Genomic DNA, 23,667 nt, shown 5'->3' on the forward strand with positions numbered 1-23,667 from the left:
CAAGATCCCGTCATACTCGGAGTTTACCTTCTTCACTGTCAGCTACACCTCCAATTTGGGTGTCATCTATAAACTTAGTAACTATATCTCCAATGTTCACATCCAAATCATTTATATAAAATGACAAAATGCAGTGGACTCAGCATTGATCCTTGTGGAACAACACTGGGTCACAGGCCTCCAGTCTGAAAAACACCAATACCCTCTGTCTTCTACCTTTGGGCCAGTTCTGTATCCAAATGGCTGGTTCTCTCAACATTCCTTGAGATCTAGCCTTGCTAACCAGTCCACAATGAGGAACCTTGTTGAACGCCTTACAGAAGTCTACATTGATCACATTCACCGCTCTGCCCTCATCAATCCTCTTTGTTACTTCTTCAAAAATCTCCATCAAGTTAGTGAGACATGATTTCCCATGCACAAAGCCTTGCTGACTATCACTAATCAGTCCTTGCTTTTCCAAATACATGTAAATCCTGAGAGTCATCCAAGTGTGAAACTCAGGTCCCTGCTGCTGTGAGGCAACACTGAACCACCAGGCCATCCTCGGCTTCAAGCAGAGCACAATGCAGTCTGATCAGTTTAGATTTCTCCAACGAAGAGCTGACACTAACAATATGGTGTATTTGATGAAAAAAATGGATCATGGCTTGATTGCAAAGCACTTAAAAATTATAAAGCGGTGAACGAGGGTTGATAGAAACAGTGATTGAGGTGTACCGAACTAAATTAAATCAAAGATTCAGAAAGCAAGAGAAACCCTTCTACTGAAAATTTGCGAGGCTGTAGAATGAGTTAGTAACTGAAGTAAATAGAAGGTCACCTATTTAAGGACAAGTCAGGTAGATAGTTGAAGCAAGGTAGGAGAAACAGACGGTGCAATAGCAAGCACAGAGTAGGATATCTACCAAGTTAAGATGAACATTAACATAAGTTGCTTGGGTCAGACATCTGGCCACAATTAGATTAGATTAGATTAGACTTACAGTGTGGAAACAGGCCCTTCGGCCCAACAAGTCCACACTGACCCGCCGAAGCGCAACCCACCTACACCCCCACATTTACCCCCTACATAACACTACTGGCAATTTAGCTTGGCCGATTCACCTGACCCGCACATCTTTGTGACTGTGGGAGGAAACCGGAGCACCCGGAGGAAACCCACGCAGACACGGGGAGAACGTGCAAACTCCACACAGTCAGTCGCCTGAGTCGGGAATTGAACCCGGGTCTACAGGCGCTGTGAGGCAACAGTGCTAACCACTGTGCCACCGTGCCGCCCACATGTTCCAATTTCAACAGTTTGAGTATATTTCCTTCCTTGCCATTCTCTTGCATATGCTTAATTTGCTTCCAGCAATGCTGTACTATTTATCAGATGTTGAACATACTAAACCTTTCAAAATTGGTGCATCTGCACATGGTAGTGTCAGAACATATTGTGGATTTAATATTTCTGTTGCTGAATAAACTACCCAAAGAATAAGCAATTCAAATTTTATAAAGCAGTCTCCCAAAAGAGAATAATGTTGACTCAGTGAGATCGCACTCACAACCGGAATCAGGCGGGGAGACTGCATTAGGAACTGGATTATCACAGGGAGACTTTAGGAGTCAGGTTCACACAAGCAGACTGCTTTAGTAGCCAGGTTCACATGGGGACATACTGCAATCTCCCTATTTACACTGCACCTCGCAACGTTCTATAGGCTACATCTCTGTGGTATATAACCTCACACTACAGAACTCATGACTACCCAATATTCTAAGATGTTGAACTATCAAAAACTCAACGTACAAACCTCAGTAATGCTGTCATTTCCCTTCCAATGCTGACCAAGTGTAACATTACACAGTTGCTGCGTGCTCTGTAGCAAGGTCTTCATTGAAAATTGGTGTTGACTGCTCAGCATCTACAAAACAGCAAAACAACATTTCAGTTTCTTTGATAACACTAAAGAATGGTTCAGTGACATGACCAACTCAGATACATCCATAGACTGGGCAAAGAGAACACAATTAGGAGATGACTTCTTCAATTTAAAGGGAAGTAGTAGTTAAGAGTTTCAAGATTCAGTCTGTTTAATACAGTTAAATCAACAATCAAGCTCTGGCTGAGGTCTTTACCATTTACCTTAATAGAAGCAGCCCCGATCCTGCACCAATAAGGAGGCCTGCTCCCTAAACTGTTGCAATGATGTGAATTTTAAAATGTGTAATCACGTTTCCTGTCATAGGCATGTGACATCCTGGAATTGCTGCAAAGTAATGGAGATTCCCTGAGTGCTTTTCCTTCTTACCTGGAGCAGAGAAATAGCCCAACCCAATACAGCCATGGTAGACTGGCTCCAGGAGCTGTACTAATAGCTCCTGTTAACTTGCCACTTGGATTGTTTATGCATTTCAGGACTTACCCCCACATAGGACACCACCTCCAAGACAGACAGAGAAGTAGCCCTTATGAAAGTGCAAATCACCGTGCAAAACTACACAATGTGTAGCCCACACTCATATCTAGAAGCTAGTCCAGCAGTTTCAATGTCAACGTTAACTAAGACCATCTTATCCCATGCATTCAGGGAACAGACAGCCCTTCTCCATAGTTCAGTAAAGAATTGCAAATAACTATCAAGCAAATCGACCCCTAGCTGAAAGATTACCACTATTTTGCTGTTGCTCATTCAAAATTGTTCATTTTAAAGCAAAAAGCTACATGTTGGAATACACAGCACTATTGAGCAGGCTGTGACACCAATGAGTGGGACAGAGATTTGATATTTGTAATGAACTATAACTATAGTTAGGTACAGACACTTGGTCAGCCTATTCCGCTCACGTTATTCCATCAGCCAGATAAATCTAGAACTTTGCATTCTTCAGTTACATTATTAACATATGTTGTAGCTCAGTACTGTGGGGCTTTAGAATCAGTGGGCTTTTCCATCTGAGCTGGAACACTGATAAAGAAATGCAGATTTAAGATACTATGTAGTTATCAGTGATTGACTAGATGGTAATAGTTTTTCCCCCAAATTTATGGATTTGTTCCGAAATGAGACAGAGATCATCTGCAAATTGGAAACAAGAACCAATAGAAACAGAGGGTTATCACTTCAGTTCAGAACCAAATTCAGTTGTATGGTGCTTCGTAGTAGGAGACCTTACATAGAATCCCTAGTGTGGAAACAGGTTATTCAGCACAACAGGTCCACACCGACCCTCCGAAGAGCATCCCACCCAGTCCTACTCCCCCATCCTATCTCTGTAACCCTGCACTACCCATAGCTAACATACCCAACCTACACATCCCAGGACACTGGGCAATTTAGCATGGCCAATCCACCTAACTTGCGCATCTTTTGATTGTGGGAGAAAACTGGAGTACCTTGGTCACCCGAGGGTAGAAGTGAACCCAGGACCCTGATGCTGTGAGGCAGCAGTGCTAACTGCTGAACCACCATGCTGCCCTTGTAGCCAATCAATCTAAATGGTGTTCCTAATTGGTCCTGGAACTGCATGTTAGTTTTCAGTGAATTATATCAAGTTCTTCCAGGTTCCTCTGGATATCCACATGTCCCAATCTCTTATGATTAAATAAATACGCTGCATATGTTTTTCTACTGAAGTGGATAACCTCACATTTTCCCACATTACATCCCATCTGTCATATTCTTGCCCACTCACTCAGTTTGTCTAACCTCTCTGAAGTTCTTTTGCATCTGCCTCAAGCTACCCTACCTTTGCAAATGTGAGTACAGGAGCAAAGATGATTACTGCTATAATGGACCACTTTGGTGAGATCACAATCAGAGTATTTTGAATAGTTGTGGTCTTCTTATCTAAAGGAGAAAATGAGTACTGCAGATACTGGAGATCAGAGCTGAAAAATGCTTTGCTGGAAAAGCGCAGCAGGTCAGGCAGCATCCAAGGAGCAGGAGAATCAACATTCGGGCATCAGCCTTTCTTCAGGAATGAGGAGGGTGTGCCAAGCAGGTTAAGATAAAAAGGTAGGGAGGAGGGACTTGAGGGAGGGGCATTGAGAATGCGATAGGTGGAAGGAGGTTAAGATGAGGGTGATAGCTCGGAGATGGAGAGGTCGGGAAGAAGATTGCAGGTCAAGAAGGCGGTGCTGAGTCCGAGGGTTGGGACTGAGATAAGGTGGGGGGGGGGGGGGGGGTGGGGGGGGGGGGGGGGGGGGAGAAGGGGAAATAAGGAAGCTGGAGAAATCTGCATTCATCCCTTGTGGTTGGAGGGTTCGTAGGCGGAAGACAAGGCGCTCTTCCTCTAGTCGTCGTGTTGCTATGGTCTGGCGATGGAAGAGGCCAAGGACCTGCATGTCCTAGGCAGAGTGGGAAGGGGAGTTAAAGTATTCAGCCATGGGGCAGTTGGGTTGGTTGGTGCAGGTGTCCCAGAGGTATTCTCTGAAACATTCCACAAGTAGGCGGCATGTCTCTCCAATGTACAGGAGGCCACATCGGGTGCAGCGGATGCAGTAAATGATGTGTGTGGAGGTGCAGGTGAATTTGTGACGGATATGGAAGGATCCCTTGGGGTCTTGGAGGGAAGTGAGGGGAGAGGTGTGGACGCAAGTTTTGCATTTCTTGCGGTTGCAGGGGAAGATGCCGGGAGTGGAGGTTGGGTTGGTGGGGGGTGTGGACCTGACGAGGGAATCGCGGAGGGAATGGTCTTTCCAGGACACTGATAGGGGAAGGGAGGGAAATATATCCTTGGTGATGGGGTCTGTTTGGAGGTGGTGGAAATGACGAAGGAAGGTACGATGTATCTGGAGGTTGGTGGGGTGGGAGGTGAGGACCAGTGGGGTTTTGTCCTGGTGGCAATTGGAGGAGCGGGGTTCAAGGGCGGAGGAGTGGAAAGTGGAGGAGATGCGGTGGAGAGCATCGTCAACTACCTCAGAGGGGAAATTGCAGTCTTTGAAGGAGGAGGCCATCTGGGTTGTTCGGTATTGGAATTGGCCCTCCTGGGAGCAGATGTGGCGGAGACGAAGGAATTGGGAATATGGGATGGCGTTTTTACAGGGGGCAGGGTGGGAGGAGGTGTAATCTAGGTAGCTGTGGGAATCGGTCGGTTTATAGTAAATGTCCGTGCTGAGTTCGTCGCCCGAGATAGAAATGGAAAGGTCTAGGAAGGGGAGGGAGGAGTCTGAGATGGTCCAGATAAATTTGAGGTCGGGGTGGAAGGTGTTAGTGAAGTGGATGAACTGTTCAACCTCCTCTTGGAAGCACGAGGTAGCGCCAATACAGTCATCGATGTAGCGGAGGAAAAGGTGGGGGGTGGTGCCAGTGTAGCTGCGGAAGATGGGCTGTTCCACATATCCGACGAAGAGGCAGGCATAGCTGGGGCCCATGCGGGTGCCCACGGCTACTCCTTTGGTTTGGAGGAAGTGGGAGGATTGGAAAGAGAAGTTGTTCAGTGAGGACCAGTTCAGTCAGTCAGTCGAAGGAGGGTGTCAGTGAAAGGGTACTGGTTGGTACGGTTGGAAAGGAAGAAGCGGAGGGCTTGGAGGCCTTTGTGATAGGGGATGGAGGTGTATAGGGACTGGATGTCCATGGTGAAGATAAGGCATTGGGGGCCAGGGAAGCAAAAATCATGAAGGAGGTGAAGGGCGTGGGTGGTGCCCCGAATGTAGGTGGGGATTTCTTTGACTAAGGGTGCCAGGACCGTATCGAGGTATGCAGAGATGAGTTCGGTGGGGCAGGAGCAGGCTGAGACAATGGGTCGACCGGGGCAGTCAGGTTTGTGGATTTTGGCACCCTGAACAACTTTTCTTTCCAATGGGCATTATGGGCATTTAGCTTGGCCAATTCACCTAGCCAACTTAAGTCAGCATGAAGAGGTTCAGGTTGCAAGTTGAGAAGAATAGAATATTGAACTATACATTCCCATCAATTTAGTGGACATAATGAGTGTTATTGAAATTTCACTTGGAAATAAACAAATCATTTTTAATCTCAAATATATAGTATCCCATGACACACTTTCAAAGAGCAAGGAGATTATTCTCAATGATATTGTCATTGATAAAACAGATGATTTGGTTATTATCACCTTGCTGTTTACGGGAGCCTGTTGGTATGTAATTGGATGCTGCTGTTTCTACAAGTGACCCCACTTCAAAAGTACTTGACTGCTCCCAAATGTCTTGGAGCCAGAGATCCTGAAATGTACAACATAAATGTACAGCTCTCTTTTCTTTCATGGACAGTGGAAGGATGAGGATGTGAAGCACAAAAGGTTATTTGATCGTTTTGGGAGTATGTTCGTACTGAAAGGTCTGCAAGATGTGATGTTTGACAGCAGACTGCACCTGTTCTGTTGTCTTCTTACAGGGATCACATGAAAACCTACTCAACTCCTGTGGACTAGAGGTTAAAAGTAATCTTTTCTGAACAGAGGAGAAACCTCAAACCTCAAAGAGGTTGAAGGTCCTCAAAACTGCATATGCTATTGTTGACAAAAGCTTGCCCCACAAGAAATCTATGAATCTAGTTTTACAAATTCTGTGTTACCAATGAAAAACACTCCCAGTAACATCGGAGGGTCCACTTTCAGTGCCTGGATTTCTTTACTATGGCCTTTCATGAATTACTTTGAAACATATACAGTCCAAAGATGTGCAGGTTAGGTGAATTGGCCATGCTAAATTGCCCATAGTGTTAGGTAAAGGGGTAAATGTAGGGGAATGGGTGGGTTGCGCTTCGGCGGGTCGGTGTGGACTTGTTGGGCCGAAGGGCCTGTTTCCACACTAAGTAATCTAAGTAATCTAATCTAATCTACTTCAAATATACATGACTGTAAGGCAGGAAAATGCAGCAGCCAATTCATGCAAAAGAAGGTTCTACAAACAGCACCACATCACGGTTTCAATGTATGAATAGTGCTAAGGAACATCATGGTGGCGATGACAGACTAAGCCCTAACGTGACGTTCTACTGAAAAAGACAGCACTAGCACCCCTTCTGGCTCAACCTCATTAATGCATTAGAAGGTCAACAAAGGGGTTCAAGGTCAGGAGAGGGATGTGAATGAGATTTACCAGAATGCTGGCTGGACTGCAGGGCATTTGTTATGAAAAAAGGTTGAGGGAGCTACAGCTTTTCTCATTGAAACAAAGAAGGACGAGAGGTGACTTGATAGATGTGTACAAGATGTTGAGATGATTTGGAGGAGCCGGTGTTGGACTGGGATGGACACAGTTAGGCATTGCACAGCACTCTTGTACTCCTGTAGGTTTTCTGGGGGGAGGGGTCTAGCGTTCAAAGTTCTGCCTCTTCATTGGGGTGGGGGAGGGTTTCGAAGGCTGGTGCTTCCGAGCCTGTTGAACTATAGGCAGCGGTTGTGTGATTTTTAATTTTGTCCAAGGATGTCGAGAGGCATAGATAGAGTCGAGAGGCATAGATAGAGTGGATAGCCAAAGACATTTTCCCATGGTAGAAATGTCAATCACGACAGGTCATAATTTTAAGGTGCTTGGAGAAAGGTTATGGGGAGATGTCAGAGGTGGGTTCTTTACAGAGAGGTGGGTGCACTGTTACCAGTGGTAGTAGACTCAAATACATTAGGGACATTTAAGCAACTCTTGGATAGGCACATGGAGGATCAAATAGGGAAGGATACATAGGTTAATCAGATCTTAAAGATAAAAGGACAGCACAACACTGAGGGCTGAGTGCCCTGTACTGTTCTATGTTCTTCAAATGTGAAGTGCCACCACCAAAGATGTTTCACCAACAATCCCAGAACAACATACTGAGCACCAGCTCAATGAAAACAACAAACCTGACTTCCAAGTGGTTGAACTGTGACAGAATTGGCCTGACAAAATGGCAAGGATACCATCTCAGCCAATATCATTAACGTAATCACAGAACAAACCGCTCAGTAAGAAGTAACACATGTTAATCACAAATGACTGAATATTATGAAGTTACTGAAAATAAGGTGAGTGTTTGACATTTAACTAACAGCAAATAAAATTCTCATACTGCTTCAAAAGCAAAAATAGCACTCAGAAAAAGTGCATACAGAGACAGTAGGAAGATTTATCCTTGCAGAATGTCTGTGCAGATTCTCCTACTCGTCAGTGTCAATTTCTTAAATCTAAAGGTCACATTGGGTTATACTAACATTAAGATTTATTACCAATAGACAATTAATTTGTCAATGTTTACGTATGTTCCACATCTTCATTCATAGATACTTTCTTTTCCTGTGTTCAGAGTTTTAAAATATTTTAAATAGTTTCATTACTGCCCAGTAGCTCTCTGATCTGGCATTGCATCACTATACTCAGCGGGCTGTATATAAGGTATAAAATAAACATATGACAAAACAAAATGCAGTGGAAGCCTTCAGTGAATCTTAATCATGCAAGGAATCAGGGATTATGAGGAAAAAAATCACGAAAATAGAACTGAGTATCAGATCAGCCATGATCTCATTGCATGGTGAAGCAAACTCGGTGGGCTGACTGGTCTACTTCAGCTCCTGAGTCTTGTGGCTCATGGAATCTATCGTTTGAAGACAGCACATGATAGAAGTTCTTACTCTTTGAAGTTAGTTTGTGAGTGAGTGACTATTTCGTGCATAATATAACCACTCAGTAGGCATTTAATAATCACCTCTTTCCTCAGAGACATTCTGGACTTGGAACAGCCACTTTCTATCCTGTTATCCATCGTTGGGAGACTGTTGCAGGATCTGACATAGATGAACACAGCACAGACTACTGAAAACAGACAATAATAAAGGAACAGGTTAATTTTTTCTGGAAGTGTAGTGGCGTGGAAAACTGACAGAAAGGAAGATTGTGAAAATGTTCACCTTAAAACCATCTGAAATGGCAAAAGAAACCAAATCTCTACTGTTCTGTTTCTTCAGAATGAGGGTTTTTTAAAATCATATTGCAAAAGCATTTTTGGTATGACCTTTTTTTTTAAAACTGTTGAAAAGAAAATCCACGCTGAGACAAATGTAGAAATTAGAACCGATGACATGATGGTATTTGAATGCTGATGCTGTAAACTAACATAACAGTCTTTATTGCAGTGGGCAAGCCAAACACTAACAGCCCCGTGAAGAAGAACTTATCAGACAGTATAAGATGTACTTCAAAATACATGTTCTTTCTACTTTTTATGGGCTTTGGGCATCACTGGTATCCCATCCCTAATTGCCCTTGAACTGAGTAGTCTGCAGTTCACGGAAATGTGAAGGAATTTCTTCTCCCAGGGAGTACGGAATGCCTGAAAGTCACTACCCCAGAGAGTTGTGGAGGCTAGATCACTGAAAGTATTTAAAGAGGAGGTAGATAGATTTTGAAATTTTAACAAGATGTGGGCTTTGAGGAGCTGTCACAAGAGTCGAGTTGACACCTGGTATAGATCAGACAAGAACGTGTAGAATAACAAAGCAAATTTGAAGGACTGAATAACTTATGCCGGCATCTATTTCTAATGCTTTTATTGATGAAAAATAGCAAAAGTAGATGCGAGTGCATGTAAGTAAGTTGGGTAAGTAAGCTTCACTCTTATTTTGTACAAAACTAATTTATTTAGTAGTTGGCATTCAACAGAAATCCACAGTCCTGTTGTTAAAACCATTAAGCAGGGTTTTAATAAAGTTTTTATTAAAAAGCAGCATAATTAATAACAAGCTGAAACTGGATAAGTCAGTGAGCAAGGACTTATCCAAGGTACATTGGTAGTGTCCCTACCTGTCATCCAGGAGATCTGAGTTTAAGTCCCACAGAGGTGTAAAGACATTTTTGAACAGGTTGAGTAAAACAGATGAAACGAAATAAATAAAACAAATGTATATCTAGTCCAGAGGTCCATAACCACACGTTTCAAAATGTTGACTAGAAAATGACCGTAAAAGACAATTTTTGTGGGACAGGTATAGTGTGCCTGGAACCCTGGGTTCAAGTTCCATCTGCCTCAAGGATGCATCAAAACATATCTAAACAGGTTGATTAAAAATATCCATAAAACTAGAATGTCTAAATTCAAGTTTCACCTGCCCAAAGTGTGTTGCACACATTTTAAAAGGCTGATCAAAAATAATCTGTAATCTGGTCAAATTAGTGTGATTTACAATAAAGCGAGAGATTGTGATTAAGGGAGTTAATAAGAGAAAGGGGAAAAGAGGCCTTCTGTAGTTGTTGCTTTTCATACATATTTTCAAGAACTGATTATTATTCTACTGCACAGGGAACTGGTCAGTTGATCTTGGCTAAGATCTAGTCTATCCCCAAGGTTTAAAATAGTAAAGTAATTGATGGCAAGGTTAATAAAATATTTAAGAACATAAGTAAAATGTAAAACTGAATAAATTGTTCCGTAGTTCCTTAGAACATGTTAAGGATATTAGGACAGGTGATGTGTCATAGTTACAGTATATGGGAGATTCGGGATGGCAATTTGGTTCAGAACAATTGTCTAAAATTTGAGGAACTTCAGCTCAGAGTTTACGAGCTGGAGGCTGAACAATAGCTACCATGACTAAGAGGATGGAGCAGAAAGATTACCCAAATTCTCTATAACAGGAGGCAGGTGTACCTCTTAGGGTTGGGTCGTCTGTTTTGATGAGTGGAGAGATAGCAGAGTCTCACTGCAAGTGGATCAGGTAAGGACTCCCGTAAGGCAGAGCTTTAAACTTTGCAATTGTCCTTCAGGATTGAAGCTTTTCTTTTGGTTTGTCTGCATGAAAGAGAGGGTTGCATGGAACATTCAGCCATTGAGGTGGGGCAGCAATGGGGAGTGAAAGGAATGTATGATAATACAGGAAATTATAGTCAGAGGGACTGACACCATTCTTTGCAGCAAAGAGTGCGAGTAAGATGGCTGTTTTGTCTGGCTGGTGCCGGGGTTTGGGCATCTGCTCAAGACTGGAAATGAATTTGCAGTGGGTGTGGGAGGATCCAGTCATTGTGGTTCACGTAGCTATCAATGACATAGATAGGGCAAAAGGAGGAGATTCTGCATCGTTAGAACAGGGAGCTCAGCACCAAATTAAGCAAAACGTCAAAACATGGCTACAGTAATAATGCACAGTTTTCCATATGCAAATTAGCAGAGGATAAACAAGGTTAGAGAGATGAATGTGGGGCTCAAAGACTGTTGTGGGAGAAGTGATAGCTGTTAGGTATGAGAGAGGGATGACCCAAGTTCAGGAAATCAAGCAAAACAATTTGGATAGAAATGAGAAAAAGAGGAATATTGTGATACAGTGTAGTGCCCCTGCCTCTGAGCCAGGAAGCCTGGGTTCAAATACCACCTGCTCCATAGGTGTGTAAGAACATATCTGAACAGGTTGATTAGGAATGGGAAAAGAGAAAGATAAGAAATTACTTATTGCAGTGGGGCACAAGATATAACAGTAACCTGACAGTAGACTGGGACATAAAGGATAAAATTGAGAGAGCTTCTCAGAAAGGCACGGTAATAACAATGGAAGATTTCAATTTGCATAATCAATTGAAAACGACGTTATCTTGGGAGTGAATCAAAAAATCTGAAGGTTGGCACCTGTGATGCTGGAAGCCGAAATGGCTGAAGTGTTTGCACCTTTGTCTTTCACATTGATGTGCTGAGCATAGAATTCAATGAGGGTAAAAAAGAATAGATCCACTTACCATGGTTAATTTTAAAAACAGAATCAAATTTTTCTCAAAGGAAAGAGACAAGCAGCAGGTTCGAAGATGTGGATGGAATGTAAAGGAAAACAAAGAACGACCAGAAAATAAATAAAGGAGGAAAACCTAGAGTACAAGAGAAAGCTAGCAAGAAATATTAAAGCAGATAGGAGTTTCTATACATATCTAGAGAAATGGTAAGAAAGTGGGTGCTGGCCCTATTGAAAGTAAGACAGCAGGATCAATTATGGAAAATAAGGAAAAGGCAGATGAATTGAACAGCTATATGCATCAATCAATAGAGAATACAAGTAATATCACAGAAACAACCACAAATTAGGTGGAACTCAGAAAAAGCAATCACCAGAGGAGTGGTACTGAGTAAATTGTTGGAACTGCCTGCTGACAATTACCGGAGTTCCTGATGGACTTCACCCGAGAGTCTTAAAATAAGTGGCTCATCAGATTTGATTTAACCTTCTAAACACAGGGACAGTTAAACTAATGAGTTTTGACAAGATTTGTAGCTCAGGCTGAGGTTCTGGGTGTAGGTTTGCTCGCTGAGCTGGAAGGTTCGCTTTCAGACGTTTCGTCACCATACTAGGTAACATCTTCAGTGAGCCTCCAAATGAAGCACTGGTGGCATGGCCCACTATCCACGGAACCCAAGGAAACCTAAACATAAAAAGAAAGCGGGCCATACTACCAGTGCCTCATCCAGAGGTTCACTGATGATGTTACCTAGTATGGTGACAAAACCTCTGAAAATGAACCTTCCAGCTCAGCGAGCAAACCTACATCCACAGTTAAACTAAATTGGAAGATAGCAACGTCAGAAAGCAGGAAACTGCAGACTAGTTGGCTTAATATTTCTCAGAAAACTTAAGAAGCTATTATTAAAGAAGTTGTAGCGGGGTCTATTGAATGATTGTCACATATTGAGAGACAATGAAAACTTGGTCATTACAGAAAAAAGGAGATGGTATAGGGATTAGCACATTTGCATGGGATGATGATTGGCTGGGTAACAGAAGGCTAAAAGGAAGAATAAATGGGTATTTTTCAGATTAATAAGATGCAATGAGAAGTATGTCACAGGGATCAGTGCTGGGACCTCAACTGTTTATAATTTATATAAATGAATTAGATGAAAGGCCAGAAGGTATGGTTGCCAAACTTAGTAATGACACGAGGGTTAGATGGGTGGTCGTGAAGAGGACACAAGGAATCCACAAGTAGCCAAAAGATGTGGTACATGGAGTACAATGTGGAAAAATGTGAAATTGTTTGCTTTAGCAGGAAGAGTGAAAAGGCACATGATCTAAATGGTGAGAGATTGCTGAGCTCCGAGGTGCAGAGGGATCGGAGTGTCCTCATGCATGAATCACATGCAGGCACAGCTAGTAATTAAAAAATGCTAATAAAATATCATGTGTCACAAAGAGAATTGAATATAAAAGGAGAGAGGTTATGCTTCAGTTGTACATTCCTCTATCTTACGGTCTCTGGAGCACTGTGTACACTACTGGTCATCTTATTTAAGGATTTAAGAGGATTGGAGTTCAGAGAAGGTTTTCTTGACTAATACCTGAAATGGGTGCATTGTCTTATCAACCTTTCTGCATATGAACATATGACTTAAAAAGTTATATGAAGCATATAACTTAAAAACAGGAGGAGGCCACGTGGTCTTTTGTATTTGCTCCAACATTTAATAAGATCACGGCTAATCTTCACATAACAGGCTAGGCTTGTATCGCTAGAGTTTTGAAAAACAAGGGGATTCAAATATATGAAATTCTGAGGGAGCTTGTCTGGCTAGATGTGGAGAGGATATTCCCTCTGTGGGGAGGATTGAGGGGTTGCCCTTTTAAAACAGATGAAGAGAAATACTTCCTCTGAGGATCTTTGGAATTCACTTCCCCAAAGGATGGTAAAAGCAGAGTGCTTGAATATTTTTAAGGCAGAGGTAGATAGATTCTTGCTAAACAAGATGCTATTGGAGTAGGTGAGAATGTCAACTAGAGGTTAACATCATATTAACCACAATCTTATTGAATGGTCAGTCTCAAGGGGCTGATTGGCCAGCTCCTGCACCTAATTTATACATATGTATGCACACTCTCCCATCACAGACTGATCATCAGAAACAGAATCCCAACCTGTCTGCTGTCCTCAATTTCAACACTTCTTCCAATTCTCACTCGCCTCTATGTTTTTAGTCTTCCACATGAAGCTGAACGAGACATCAAGAGCAATATCTCACCTTCCTCCTTGGATATTTGATACTAAATATTAACGACACACCCCCAGCTAATCGAGCACTGCCCTGTTTGTCTGTTATGGTGTAAAGACTTTGATTGAAAGGGCTACATTAACGCAAAGACATCACATTTCAGAGTAATGAAAAATAAATTAATAGATAAATTGTTAAATGAAGGAGGGGTGGATGATGAGTCAGTTCTCCTTCATGTTGACCACCAACTGGAAGAAGCCCTCAGGGTGGAACAGACACCAATCTGTCCACAATGGTACTGTTTGTAGTAATCACCACACAATCCTTGTACAGATGAAATGTCACCCTCACATTGAAAATATCTGCTGTCATGTTGTGTGACACTACCACCATGCTAAATCTGACAGATTTTCAACAGATTTAACAACAGTAGAATTATCACTCACTCTACCATAACCATCAAGCCAGAGAATCGACCCTGGTTTAACGGAGAGTGCTGGGGGGGCAAGCCAGAAGCAGTATCAGGCATACCTAAAAATGAGGTGTCAACCTGAAGACTACACACGACAACTACTTGTGTGCTAAATAGTGAAAACAGCATGCAATAGACAGGGCTGAGTGATTCCATAAACAACAGATCACATCTAAGCTCTGCATTCCTGTCACATCCATTTGCTAAAGGTGGTGGACAATTAAGCAACTCACTGGAGGAAGTGGTTCCATAAACATCCCCAACCACAATGATGTGGGAGGCCAAGACATCAAAATACAAGGCTGATGCATTCCTAACTATCACTGCCTCATTTATTGGCAAGCCTTAACAGCTGAAAGAGCACTTCAGTGCCAACCACATTGTTGTGGGGCTGAAGTTATATATAGGTCAGATGAACTGAAAATGTGTTGCTGGAAAACCGCAGCAGGTCAGGCAGCATCCAAGGAACAGGAAATTTGACGTTTCGGGCATAAGCCCTTCTTCAGGAATGAGGAAAGTGTGTCCTTTTTTAAATGAGGAAAGTGTGTCCAGCAGGCTAAGATAAAAGGTAGGAAGGAGGGACTTGGGGGAGGGGCGATGGAGATGTGATAGGTGGAAGGAGGTCAAGGTGAGGGTGATAGGCCGGAGTGGGGTGGGGGCGGAGAGGTCAGGAAGAAGATTGCAGGTTAGGAGGGCGGTGCTGAGTTCGAGGGATTCGACTGAGACAAGGTGGGGGGAGAGGAAATGAGGAAACTGGAGAAATCTGAGTTCATCCCTTGTGGTTGGAGGGTTCCCAGGCAGAAGATGAGGCGCTCTTCCTCCAACCGCCGTGTTGTTATGGTCTGGCAATGGAGGAGTCCAAAGACCTGCATGTCCTTGGTGGAGTGGGAGGGAGAGTTAAAGTGTTGAGCCACGGGGTGGTTGGGTTGGTTGGTCCGGGTGTCCCAGAGGTGTTCTCTGAAATGTTCCGCAAGTAGGCGGCCTGTCTCCCCAATATAAAGGAGGCAACATTGGGTGCAGCGGATGCAATAGATGATGCGTGTGGAGGTGCAGGTGAATTTGTGGCGGATATGGAAGGATCGCTTGGGGCCTTGGAGAGAAGTAAGGGAGGAGGTGTGGGTGCAAGTTTTGCATTTCTTGCAGTTGCAGGGGAAGGTTGGGTTGGTGGGGGGTGTGGAGCTGACGAGGGAGTCACGGAGGGAGTGGTCTTTTTGGAACGCTGAGAGGGGAGGGGAGGGAAATATATCCCTGGTGGTGGGGTCTGTTTGGAGGTTGGCGGAAATGACGGCGGATGATACGCTGTATATGGAGGTTGGTGGGGTGGGAGGTGAGAACCAGTGGGGTTCTGTCTTGGTGGCAGTTGGAGGGATGGGGGGGACACAAGGGCGGAGGAGCGGGAAGTGGAGGAGATGCGGTGGACGGCATGCCTGGGGGGAATCTGCGGTCCTTGAAGAAGGAGACCATCTGGGCTGTTCGGTATTGGAACTGGTCCTCCTGGGAGCAGATGCAGCGAAGACGAAGGAATTGGGAATATGGGATGGCGTTTTTACAGGGGACAGGGTGGGAGGAGGTGTAGTCCAGGTAGCTGTGGGAGTCAGTTGGTTTATAGTAGATGTCAGTGTTGATTCGGTCGCCCGAGATAGAAATGGAAAGGTCTAGGAAGGGGAGGGAGGAGTCTGAGACAGTCCAGGTGAATTCGAGGTCGGGGTGGAAGGTGTTGGTTAAGCGGATGAACTGTTCAGCCTCCTCGTGGGAGCACAAGGCAGCGCCGATACAGTCATCAATGTAGCGGAGGAAAAGGTGGGGGGTGGTGCCAGTGTAGTTGCGGAAGATGGACTGTTCCACATATCCTACGAAGAGGCAGGCATAGCTGGGGCCCATGCGGGTGCCCATGGCAACTCCTTTGGTTTGGAAGTTTTGCATTTCTTGGTACCGCAAGAAATGCAAAACTTGCACCCACACCTCCTCCCTTACTTCTCTCCAAGGCCCCAAGGGATCCTTCCATATCCACCACAAATTCACCTGCAGCTCCACACACATCATCTATTGCATCCATTGCACCCGATGTGGCATCCTCTATACTGGGGAGACAGGCCGCCTACTTGCGGAACGTTTCAGAGAACACCTCTGGGACACCCGCACCAACCAACCCAACCACCCCGTGGCTCAACACTTTAACTCTCCCTTCCACTCCACCGAAGACATGCAGGTCCTTGGACTCCTCCATCGCCAGAACATAACACGACGGTTGGAGGAAGAGTGCCTCATCTTCCGCCTGGGAATCCTCCAACCACAAGGGATGAACTCAGTTTCCTCATTTCCCTCCCCCCGCCTTGTCTCAGTCGAATCCCTCGAACTCAGCACCGCCTTCCTAACCTGCAATCTTCTTCCTGACCTCTCCCCCCATCCCCCCCCCACCCCACTCCGGCCTATCACCCTCACCTTGACCTCCTTCCACCTATCACATCTCCATCGCCTCTCCCCTGAGTCCCTCCTCCCTATCGTTTATCTTAGCCTGCTGGACACACTTTCCTCATTCCTGAAGAAGGACTTATGCCCGAAACGTCGAATTTTCTGTTCCTTGGATGCTGCCTGACCTGCTGCGTTTTTCCAGCAACACATTTTCAGCTCTGATCTCCAGCATCTGCAGACCTCACTTTCTCCTATAGGTCAGATGAGCTCAGGACACAGCTTCCTTCACGAAAGGACATCAGTGAACCACCTCCTGATGCCAGCCTTCAGCTAATTTGATTCATTCACCAGATAAGAAATGGAGAGATACACAGGGTACTGCAAAAGCTACTGGCCCTGACAACATTCCAGCAATAATGCTGAAGACTGGTACTTCAGAACTAGCAATTAATATTTGACCACCTAAGTGTGAGGCACTGACCACATCCGAGATGATAAAATTCAACCATAGCCCCTGGACAAATATCTCCATCCCCAATAATGGGGGAGCACAGCATATCAGTTCAGAAGCCAAGGCTGAAGCATTTGTACCTACCTCAGTCTCTTACCAAGGTCCCCAGCACACAGATTACAGGTTTCAGCTCATTCAATTCACTTCATTCATTGCGCCACCTTGACAGTCAATCACATTGTGTTTGCTGAATTCCCTACATCAACATCCTGGAGTATACCACTAACCAGAAACGGATTTGGACTAGCCACAGAAATAGTGGCTACAAGAACAAATCTGAGACTAGGAATGCTGCAGAGAAGTGCATCTTCTGACTCCCCACATCCTGTCCACCATCTACAAGGTACAAGTCAGAAGTGTGATGGAACACTCCTTGTGTGCCTGCAACTCTTAACGGCACTTAAAAAGCTTGACTCAATCCAGGTCCAAGCAGTCTATTTGAACGTCACTTCATCTACCACTTTAAACCTTCATTTCCTCTCACTACCACATCACAATGGCAGCAGTGTGTACCATTTACAAGATAGATTGTAGCAACTCACCTAGAAAAACACAAGCGAGAGAGACAGGGAGCACCACCAGCTGCATGTTCCCCTCCAAGCCACACATCATCCTGACTTGGAAATACATCATTGGGTTCCTGCAGTGTTGCTGAGACCCCCTCCCTAACAACACCGTGAATGCACCTACATGACCTTAACTGCAACAGTTCAACACCATCTTCTCAAGGACAACCAGGGTTGGACAGCGATTGCTGGATAGTCAACAACACTCAATCCCTGAACTAATAAAAACTCAGGACAGAGCATTTTGGTTTAACAGCATATTCTTATGCTGGGCAAAAGTGAGGACTGCAGATGCTGGCAACCAGAGTTTAGATTAGAGTGGTACTGGAAAAGCAAAGCAACTCAGGCAGCATCCAAGGAGCAGGAAAACCGACGTTTTGGGCAAAAACCCTTCATCGGGAAATCCTGAAGGGTTTTTGCCCGAAATGTCGATTTTCCTGCCCCTTGGATGCTGCCTGACCTGCTGTGCTTTTCCAGCACCACTCTAATCCATATTCTTATGCTGGACAAGTCCATAGAATCACGAAGAAGAATCTGTTTACATGCACAAAACTCTAAGGATCCGCCTCCAGTTCCTGTTCCTAATTTCTCCAGAATTTACTTCAATCCTGTTTCATGTGAATATCTGATTCCATTTTGCAGTTATTGTTGAAGTCCTTTTTTCTTTCAAAGCTTAGACGATACTGCACTTGTGCAGCCATCATTCTTCATCCCTTCCCAACTTGGTAAAGCCTCCGCACCATTCCCAAAAATTTTAATAGGCAGTGTGCGGAACTGGTTAGCTTATACTCATAATGGCCACTTTTTCCTTCCCAGAAAGGCAATCTCACTTGCACTAGATGGACTCTGGCAAACAACTGCCATTGAAGCTGTTAAATACTGACAGGCCTGTTGAGGACATCAATTTTCAATTCCCATTTCCAATGTTCCCTCCGGGCTGCTTCTACTCTGACTAGATCCTTTTCTTGGCAGATTACATCATCGACCCCAGATCGAAGCCACATCCTGAAATCAGACCAGCTCAGGAGAAGCCATGTTCTACTTAAACCAGTCATCCTGGGTATCCTGGAGTTCCTAGCAGCTTACTCACTGTCTCCTGCTCTGGCTGACATGAAATACCTCAGATGATCAGCCGACTGCAGATCAACCTTGAATAAGCTTGCACGTACAACCAGGGTGCATTACACTAATATATACCAGAGGACATGTGATATTACAACACACAATGTACAAAATAAAAATACGCTTTGGTAATGCTTGCGTCAGAGCCACAGAACAGCGTTTCTACTGCCACTATCAGATTTATTTTAAGTTTGCACCTACAGCAGCAATACATTCAAGCATTCTCTTAACTGACTCAACACATCAATCTATACTTGATGTGCGGCCTCATTACTCAGTGCAGTTGGAAACAAAAGGATACGGTGGGAAGGACAAGCAACAATGTGTGCTTGGTTCCCAGTAAATGTGCTGACCAGTGGCACTGGCTGCAAATCTCTGAAGTGATAAAAACATGAGCAATTTACAAGTGTTCTCTATAGGCTTTTTGAGGCTTGGCATCTTGTGAGCTTTGAGTCTTGAGCATTCCCATGTTTCTGGACTGTCAGACCTGTAATTGTCTGTTTCTTCATAAAATTCATTTATGTTTGTCAAGCAAAATGTGTCTTTTACTGACTTATGCTGCTATCTCCTTAATTACCTTAAACCAGTGTCTGTGGGTTGTTTATCTGATTATCATTTTGTTAACCTGTTGGTGCTACCTAGCTGACAGAAGCCATCAGCTTTCTCCTTAAATTGTCTCTTGAACAAAGGTGTCACTCGCCAATTCTCTGGCCCCTCCACCATAACTGGGGAAGAGTAAAGCCTTCAACTATCTCCACCCCTACTTCCTTTAACAACCTGAGATGCAAACTAGGTGATTCATCCACTCTTAGCCCTGCTAACATTTCCATACATCTTGCCTATCGATTTACTACCACCACCACTCCATCTGCTCCACTGATATTTTGTTGCTATCCATTTGTTATGTAAACATCAATATGATGTACTTATTATGTTTTAACCTTGTCCCTGTTCCTCTAAATCATATATCACTCTCCTTCTCTCAAATAGGGCCCACTACCACTTAATACATGCTTAGATTTTGAGGTTTGTTATTGTTAAACTCATTCCCTCTTTGCTCATTTCATGTTTCTTAATTCCCCCTCTCAACTTAGTGTATTTCACTTGATTCTCACTTCAAGAATTCATCTAACATGCAACATATACCATTTTCTCTTTTCATATGATCTAGTTGCCTAATCATACAGGAAAGCCTGATGCTAGTTCCCTCACCATTCACCCTTGTTGGACGGCACTGAGCCTGTACCTGAAACATTTCTGCCTTAGGAGAGTAATAATTAGATTACTTACAGTGTGGAAACAGGCCCTTTGGCCCAACAAGTCCACACCGACCCGCCGAAGCGCAACCCACCCATACCCCTACATTTACCCCTTACCTAACACTACGGGCAATTTAGCATGGCCAATTCACCTGACCCGCACATCTTTGGACTGTGGGAGGAAACCGGAGCACCCGGAGGAAACCCACGCAGACACGGGGAGAACGTGCAAACTCCACACAGTCAGTCGCCTGAGTCGGGAATTGAACCCGGGTCTCTGGTGCTGTGAGTCAGCAGTGCTAACCACTGTGCCACCGTGCCGCCCAATTCTTTAGTTGTGCCTTAATTTAATATCTTTCAAAGGGTTACACCTTAATTGTTCCCTACAAGTCTCTGGTTTGACTGTACCCTGGCCCTGAACTCTCATCCCACTTAAATTAGCTGTTTTATAATTGAGATATTCTTCTTTTGGTTGTTCTTGCCTCTTCTCAATCACTAATCTCAACCTTCATACTATAAGCACTCTTACCCAAGTGCCCCCTCAAAGAATTGACCCATCTGACACACTTCATTCCACAGTACAAGATTGAGCAATGCCCTCTTCCAGTTGCACCAGAAATCTAAAACCATGACAGGTATACACAGAGTTAATATTAGTTGTCTTTTCCCTAGAATAGGGGATCTCAAGACTACGGGCCATATTTTTAAAGGTGACAGGAGAAAGACTTTTAGAAATGGACAAAGGGACTTTTTTTAAAACAGAAATAACATTCGAAAAGGCAGAAAAGTTCACGAATAGCAAAGGCTTGAGGTATATTTGCCACACGCAGGCAGGTGGGGCTGGTTTAGTTTGGGATTGTGTTCGACATGGACTGAAGGGTCTGTTTCCGTGCCCTATGACTCTACAATTCTGCCTCTGTATACATCTTCTCAGGCTGACTGTATCTCCTTCCTTCACCAGAACTGTTCCAACCTCCACTTTATTTGGTTTATACCTTTGCTGACCACGCCGGTGAAACTCCCCTCACACCCCTTCCCCAACTCCATACAAGGGCAACAAAGAGCAGAAGTTGCTGGAGAAGTCTCAGCAATTCTGGTCAGCACCTGCGGATGGAAACATCAGGGTTTAACGTTTCTGATTCTTCCTGAGAACTGGGGGACGGTGGACTGAGGCACAACCTGTCCCTCGACCCAGAGCTAGTGCCAATGTCTCATGAAGACCGTGCACCAGGACTCCAGACACACAAGGGAGTCTCAATATCTTCCTATGCCTACACGCGGCAGTCATGGCACAGCATCAATTCAAGAACATAAGATAGGTCTGTCTGTCTGTCTGTCTGTCTGTCTACCTACCTACCTACCTACCTACCTACCTGGGGGCCTTTCCGCCTCTTGAGTGCCCGGATGTGGACCTGTCCCTCCGCCCCGGGGTCTGCTGGGGAGGCACTCCCCCGGCCTCCCGTGTGAACCTGCGGCCCAGTCTATCCTCGCCATTCCCCACCGTCACCAACTCTCCCCCTCCCCCCGCTCTCTCACCCGCTCGAGCCCCCAACCGGCGACAGCCTCCACAATCCAGCGCCGAGTCGGGATCCAGGTCAGACCGCAAAAATCGACGGCACAACCCAACCACCCCCTGGCCTCAACCAGACCGTGATTGAGGGAGGTCAGAGGTCACAGGCCAATGGGATTGGCCAATCGGAGACAGGCCGTTCCCCCGACCGGGGCGAGCGTGCGACTGTATTAGCCAATCAGGGTTAGGCCACCATTGATCAATCGGAGCGATGAACCGCTGGCCAATCAGAGCGAAGTAGAGCTCACCAATCAGAACGAGGGGGCGTGGAACAAAGCTCATAGATGTTGACCAATTAGAGAGAAGCCATATTGACCAATCGGAGCAAGGTTATATTGTCCAATCAGAGTGAAGCATTCTTCCTCAGTGTCAGGTGTGCAGGACCATGTCCTAAAAGCAGTCAATGCTGGGAAAGCTCAGCCGCTCTGGCAGCATCTCTGGGCGGATATCAGAGTTAACGTTTCACCTCCAGTGACTCTTCCTCTCAGAGCCGAGTATGGATGCTCTCTTTAAGCTGTCAGTTCCCCTCTGGATGCAACGTGAGTAAACCACCAGAAAGAGAAGAGGCCAGCCCACAGTATTCTGAAATTAACATCAATATAATGTTAGCTAAAGGAAAAGGAATAGTAAAAGATGGATGTTGGTGACCATGTCCTTCATTAGGAGGGCAATTGCTGGTCTTCTGGTCCCAGCCCCCATTTCCCTTCAGAATGTCTGCTCACTTCTGAACAAGGCTAATTGTAGATGAGTGGATGGCCACTGGTGGCTCTGATGAAAACCTCCAGTCTGGGATAATGACACCTTTTCACGGCTGAAATCTCCCTATCTGGCTATTTCTTTCATCTTTTTGCCTTATCAGGACTGTTGTAGTTTCTTCCTTCAGTCTGTTCAATAAGTGATGACTTATCCTCAGTGATTTTAATCACCATCTTGCCATATTCTATCTTTGACTTAAGTGGCCACTTGTCCACACTATCTTGTTTTCATGAAGGCCCCCTTCAAATTAAAATTACAGCCATGCCCACCCTTTGCCATTCTACCATCCCCACCTTGCTTTCTCAGATGGCCTGGAGATTATCACAGTACTCATAACTTCCTTGTACCCCTCACCATCCACATAGCCCTTCTCTCTCTAAACTTAGGTTGTTTATGAAACAAAAGACTTGTGAATGCTAAAATAAAAACAGGAATTGCTGGAAAGTCTCAGCAGGTTTGGCAGTATCTATGGAGAGAAATTAGAGATAATGTTTCAGGTCCAGTGACCCTTCTGAACATTTCACTAGACTTGAAGTGTTAACTCTGATTTCTCTCCATGGATGCTGCCAGACCTGCTGAGATTTTCCAGCAATTCCTGTTTTTATTTTAGCATTTGCAAGTCTTTTGGTTTTCACTTTCTTTCTATGACTGCCTCCAGGGAAAAATCTCCCAAAGTTTATTTACAACCCACTGTCTTGACTTTAACTCTCTGTTCACCATAACACTTCTGCAACCATGATCTGCTCAAGTACACCCTCATGGGCTTCAATGCCCATTAAAGCCATAATGTTCTCACATAGCCTGTTACCCCTATCACTATCCTCTTTTAGGTCAAAGGGCAGAGTGAACTGGTTTATCCATTCATTTGGCTGCACCATACACAATGCTTATATAGTCTTGCAGTAAGCTCCCTTTAGGCAAAAGGCGGTCATATAGTGGCCTTAGGGGTATGGCTCACTCTCAAACAGATACTTAGATTTGGAGATTGGTGGGAGTAACTGTGCTCTCAAGCAGTAATCAGATCGCTGGGACCTATGGCCAATTACCCTTACAGGGAGTGGGGGAAAAGAAAAATGGAAAATGTGTAATCATTTATAGGAGATTCCACAA

General features: G+C 44.5%; 1 protein-coding gene across 4 annotated transcripts in view; it reads right to left on the minus strand.

Moving 5' to 3' along the window:
• The window catches only part of akap11 (A kinase (PRKA) anchor protein 11), a 103,538-nt gene extending 81,654 nt beyond the window's left edge, over nucleotides 1-21,884 (minus strand). For 3 of the 4 annotated variants that reach the window (XM_060833280.1, XM_060833281.1, XM_060833278.1), the window contains exons 1-3: nucleotides 21,768-21,884; nucleotides 8,640-8,746; nucleotides 1,803-1,913 (exon numbers count right to left, since the gene is read on the minus strand). In XM_060833280.1, the coding sequence (XP_060689263.1) occupies nucleotides 1,803-1,913; nucleotides 8,640-8,696 (168 nt within the window). In that variant the 5' untranslated portion in view covers nucleotides 8,697-8,746; nucleotides 21,768-21,884. The remainder of the gene's footprint in view (nucleotides 1-1,802; nucleotides 1,914-8,639; nucleotides 8,747-21,767) is intronic. The other variant, XM_060833279.1, reaches the window with a different exon arrangement.
• Between the last annotated feature and the right edge of the window lie 1,783 nt (nucleotides 21,885-23,667).

Source organism: Hemiscyllium ocellatum, chromosome 12, assembly GCF_020745735.1.
Source record: "Hemiscyllium ocellatum isolate sHemOce1 chromosome 12, sHemOce1.pat.X.cur, whole genome shotgun sequence".
Classification (NCBI taxonomy): domain Eukaryota; kingdom Metazoa; phylum Chordata; class Chondrichthyes; order Orectolobiformes; family Hemiscylliidae; genus Hemiscyllium; species Hemiscyllium ocellatum.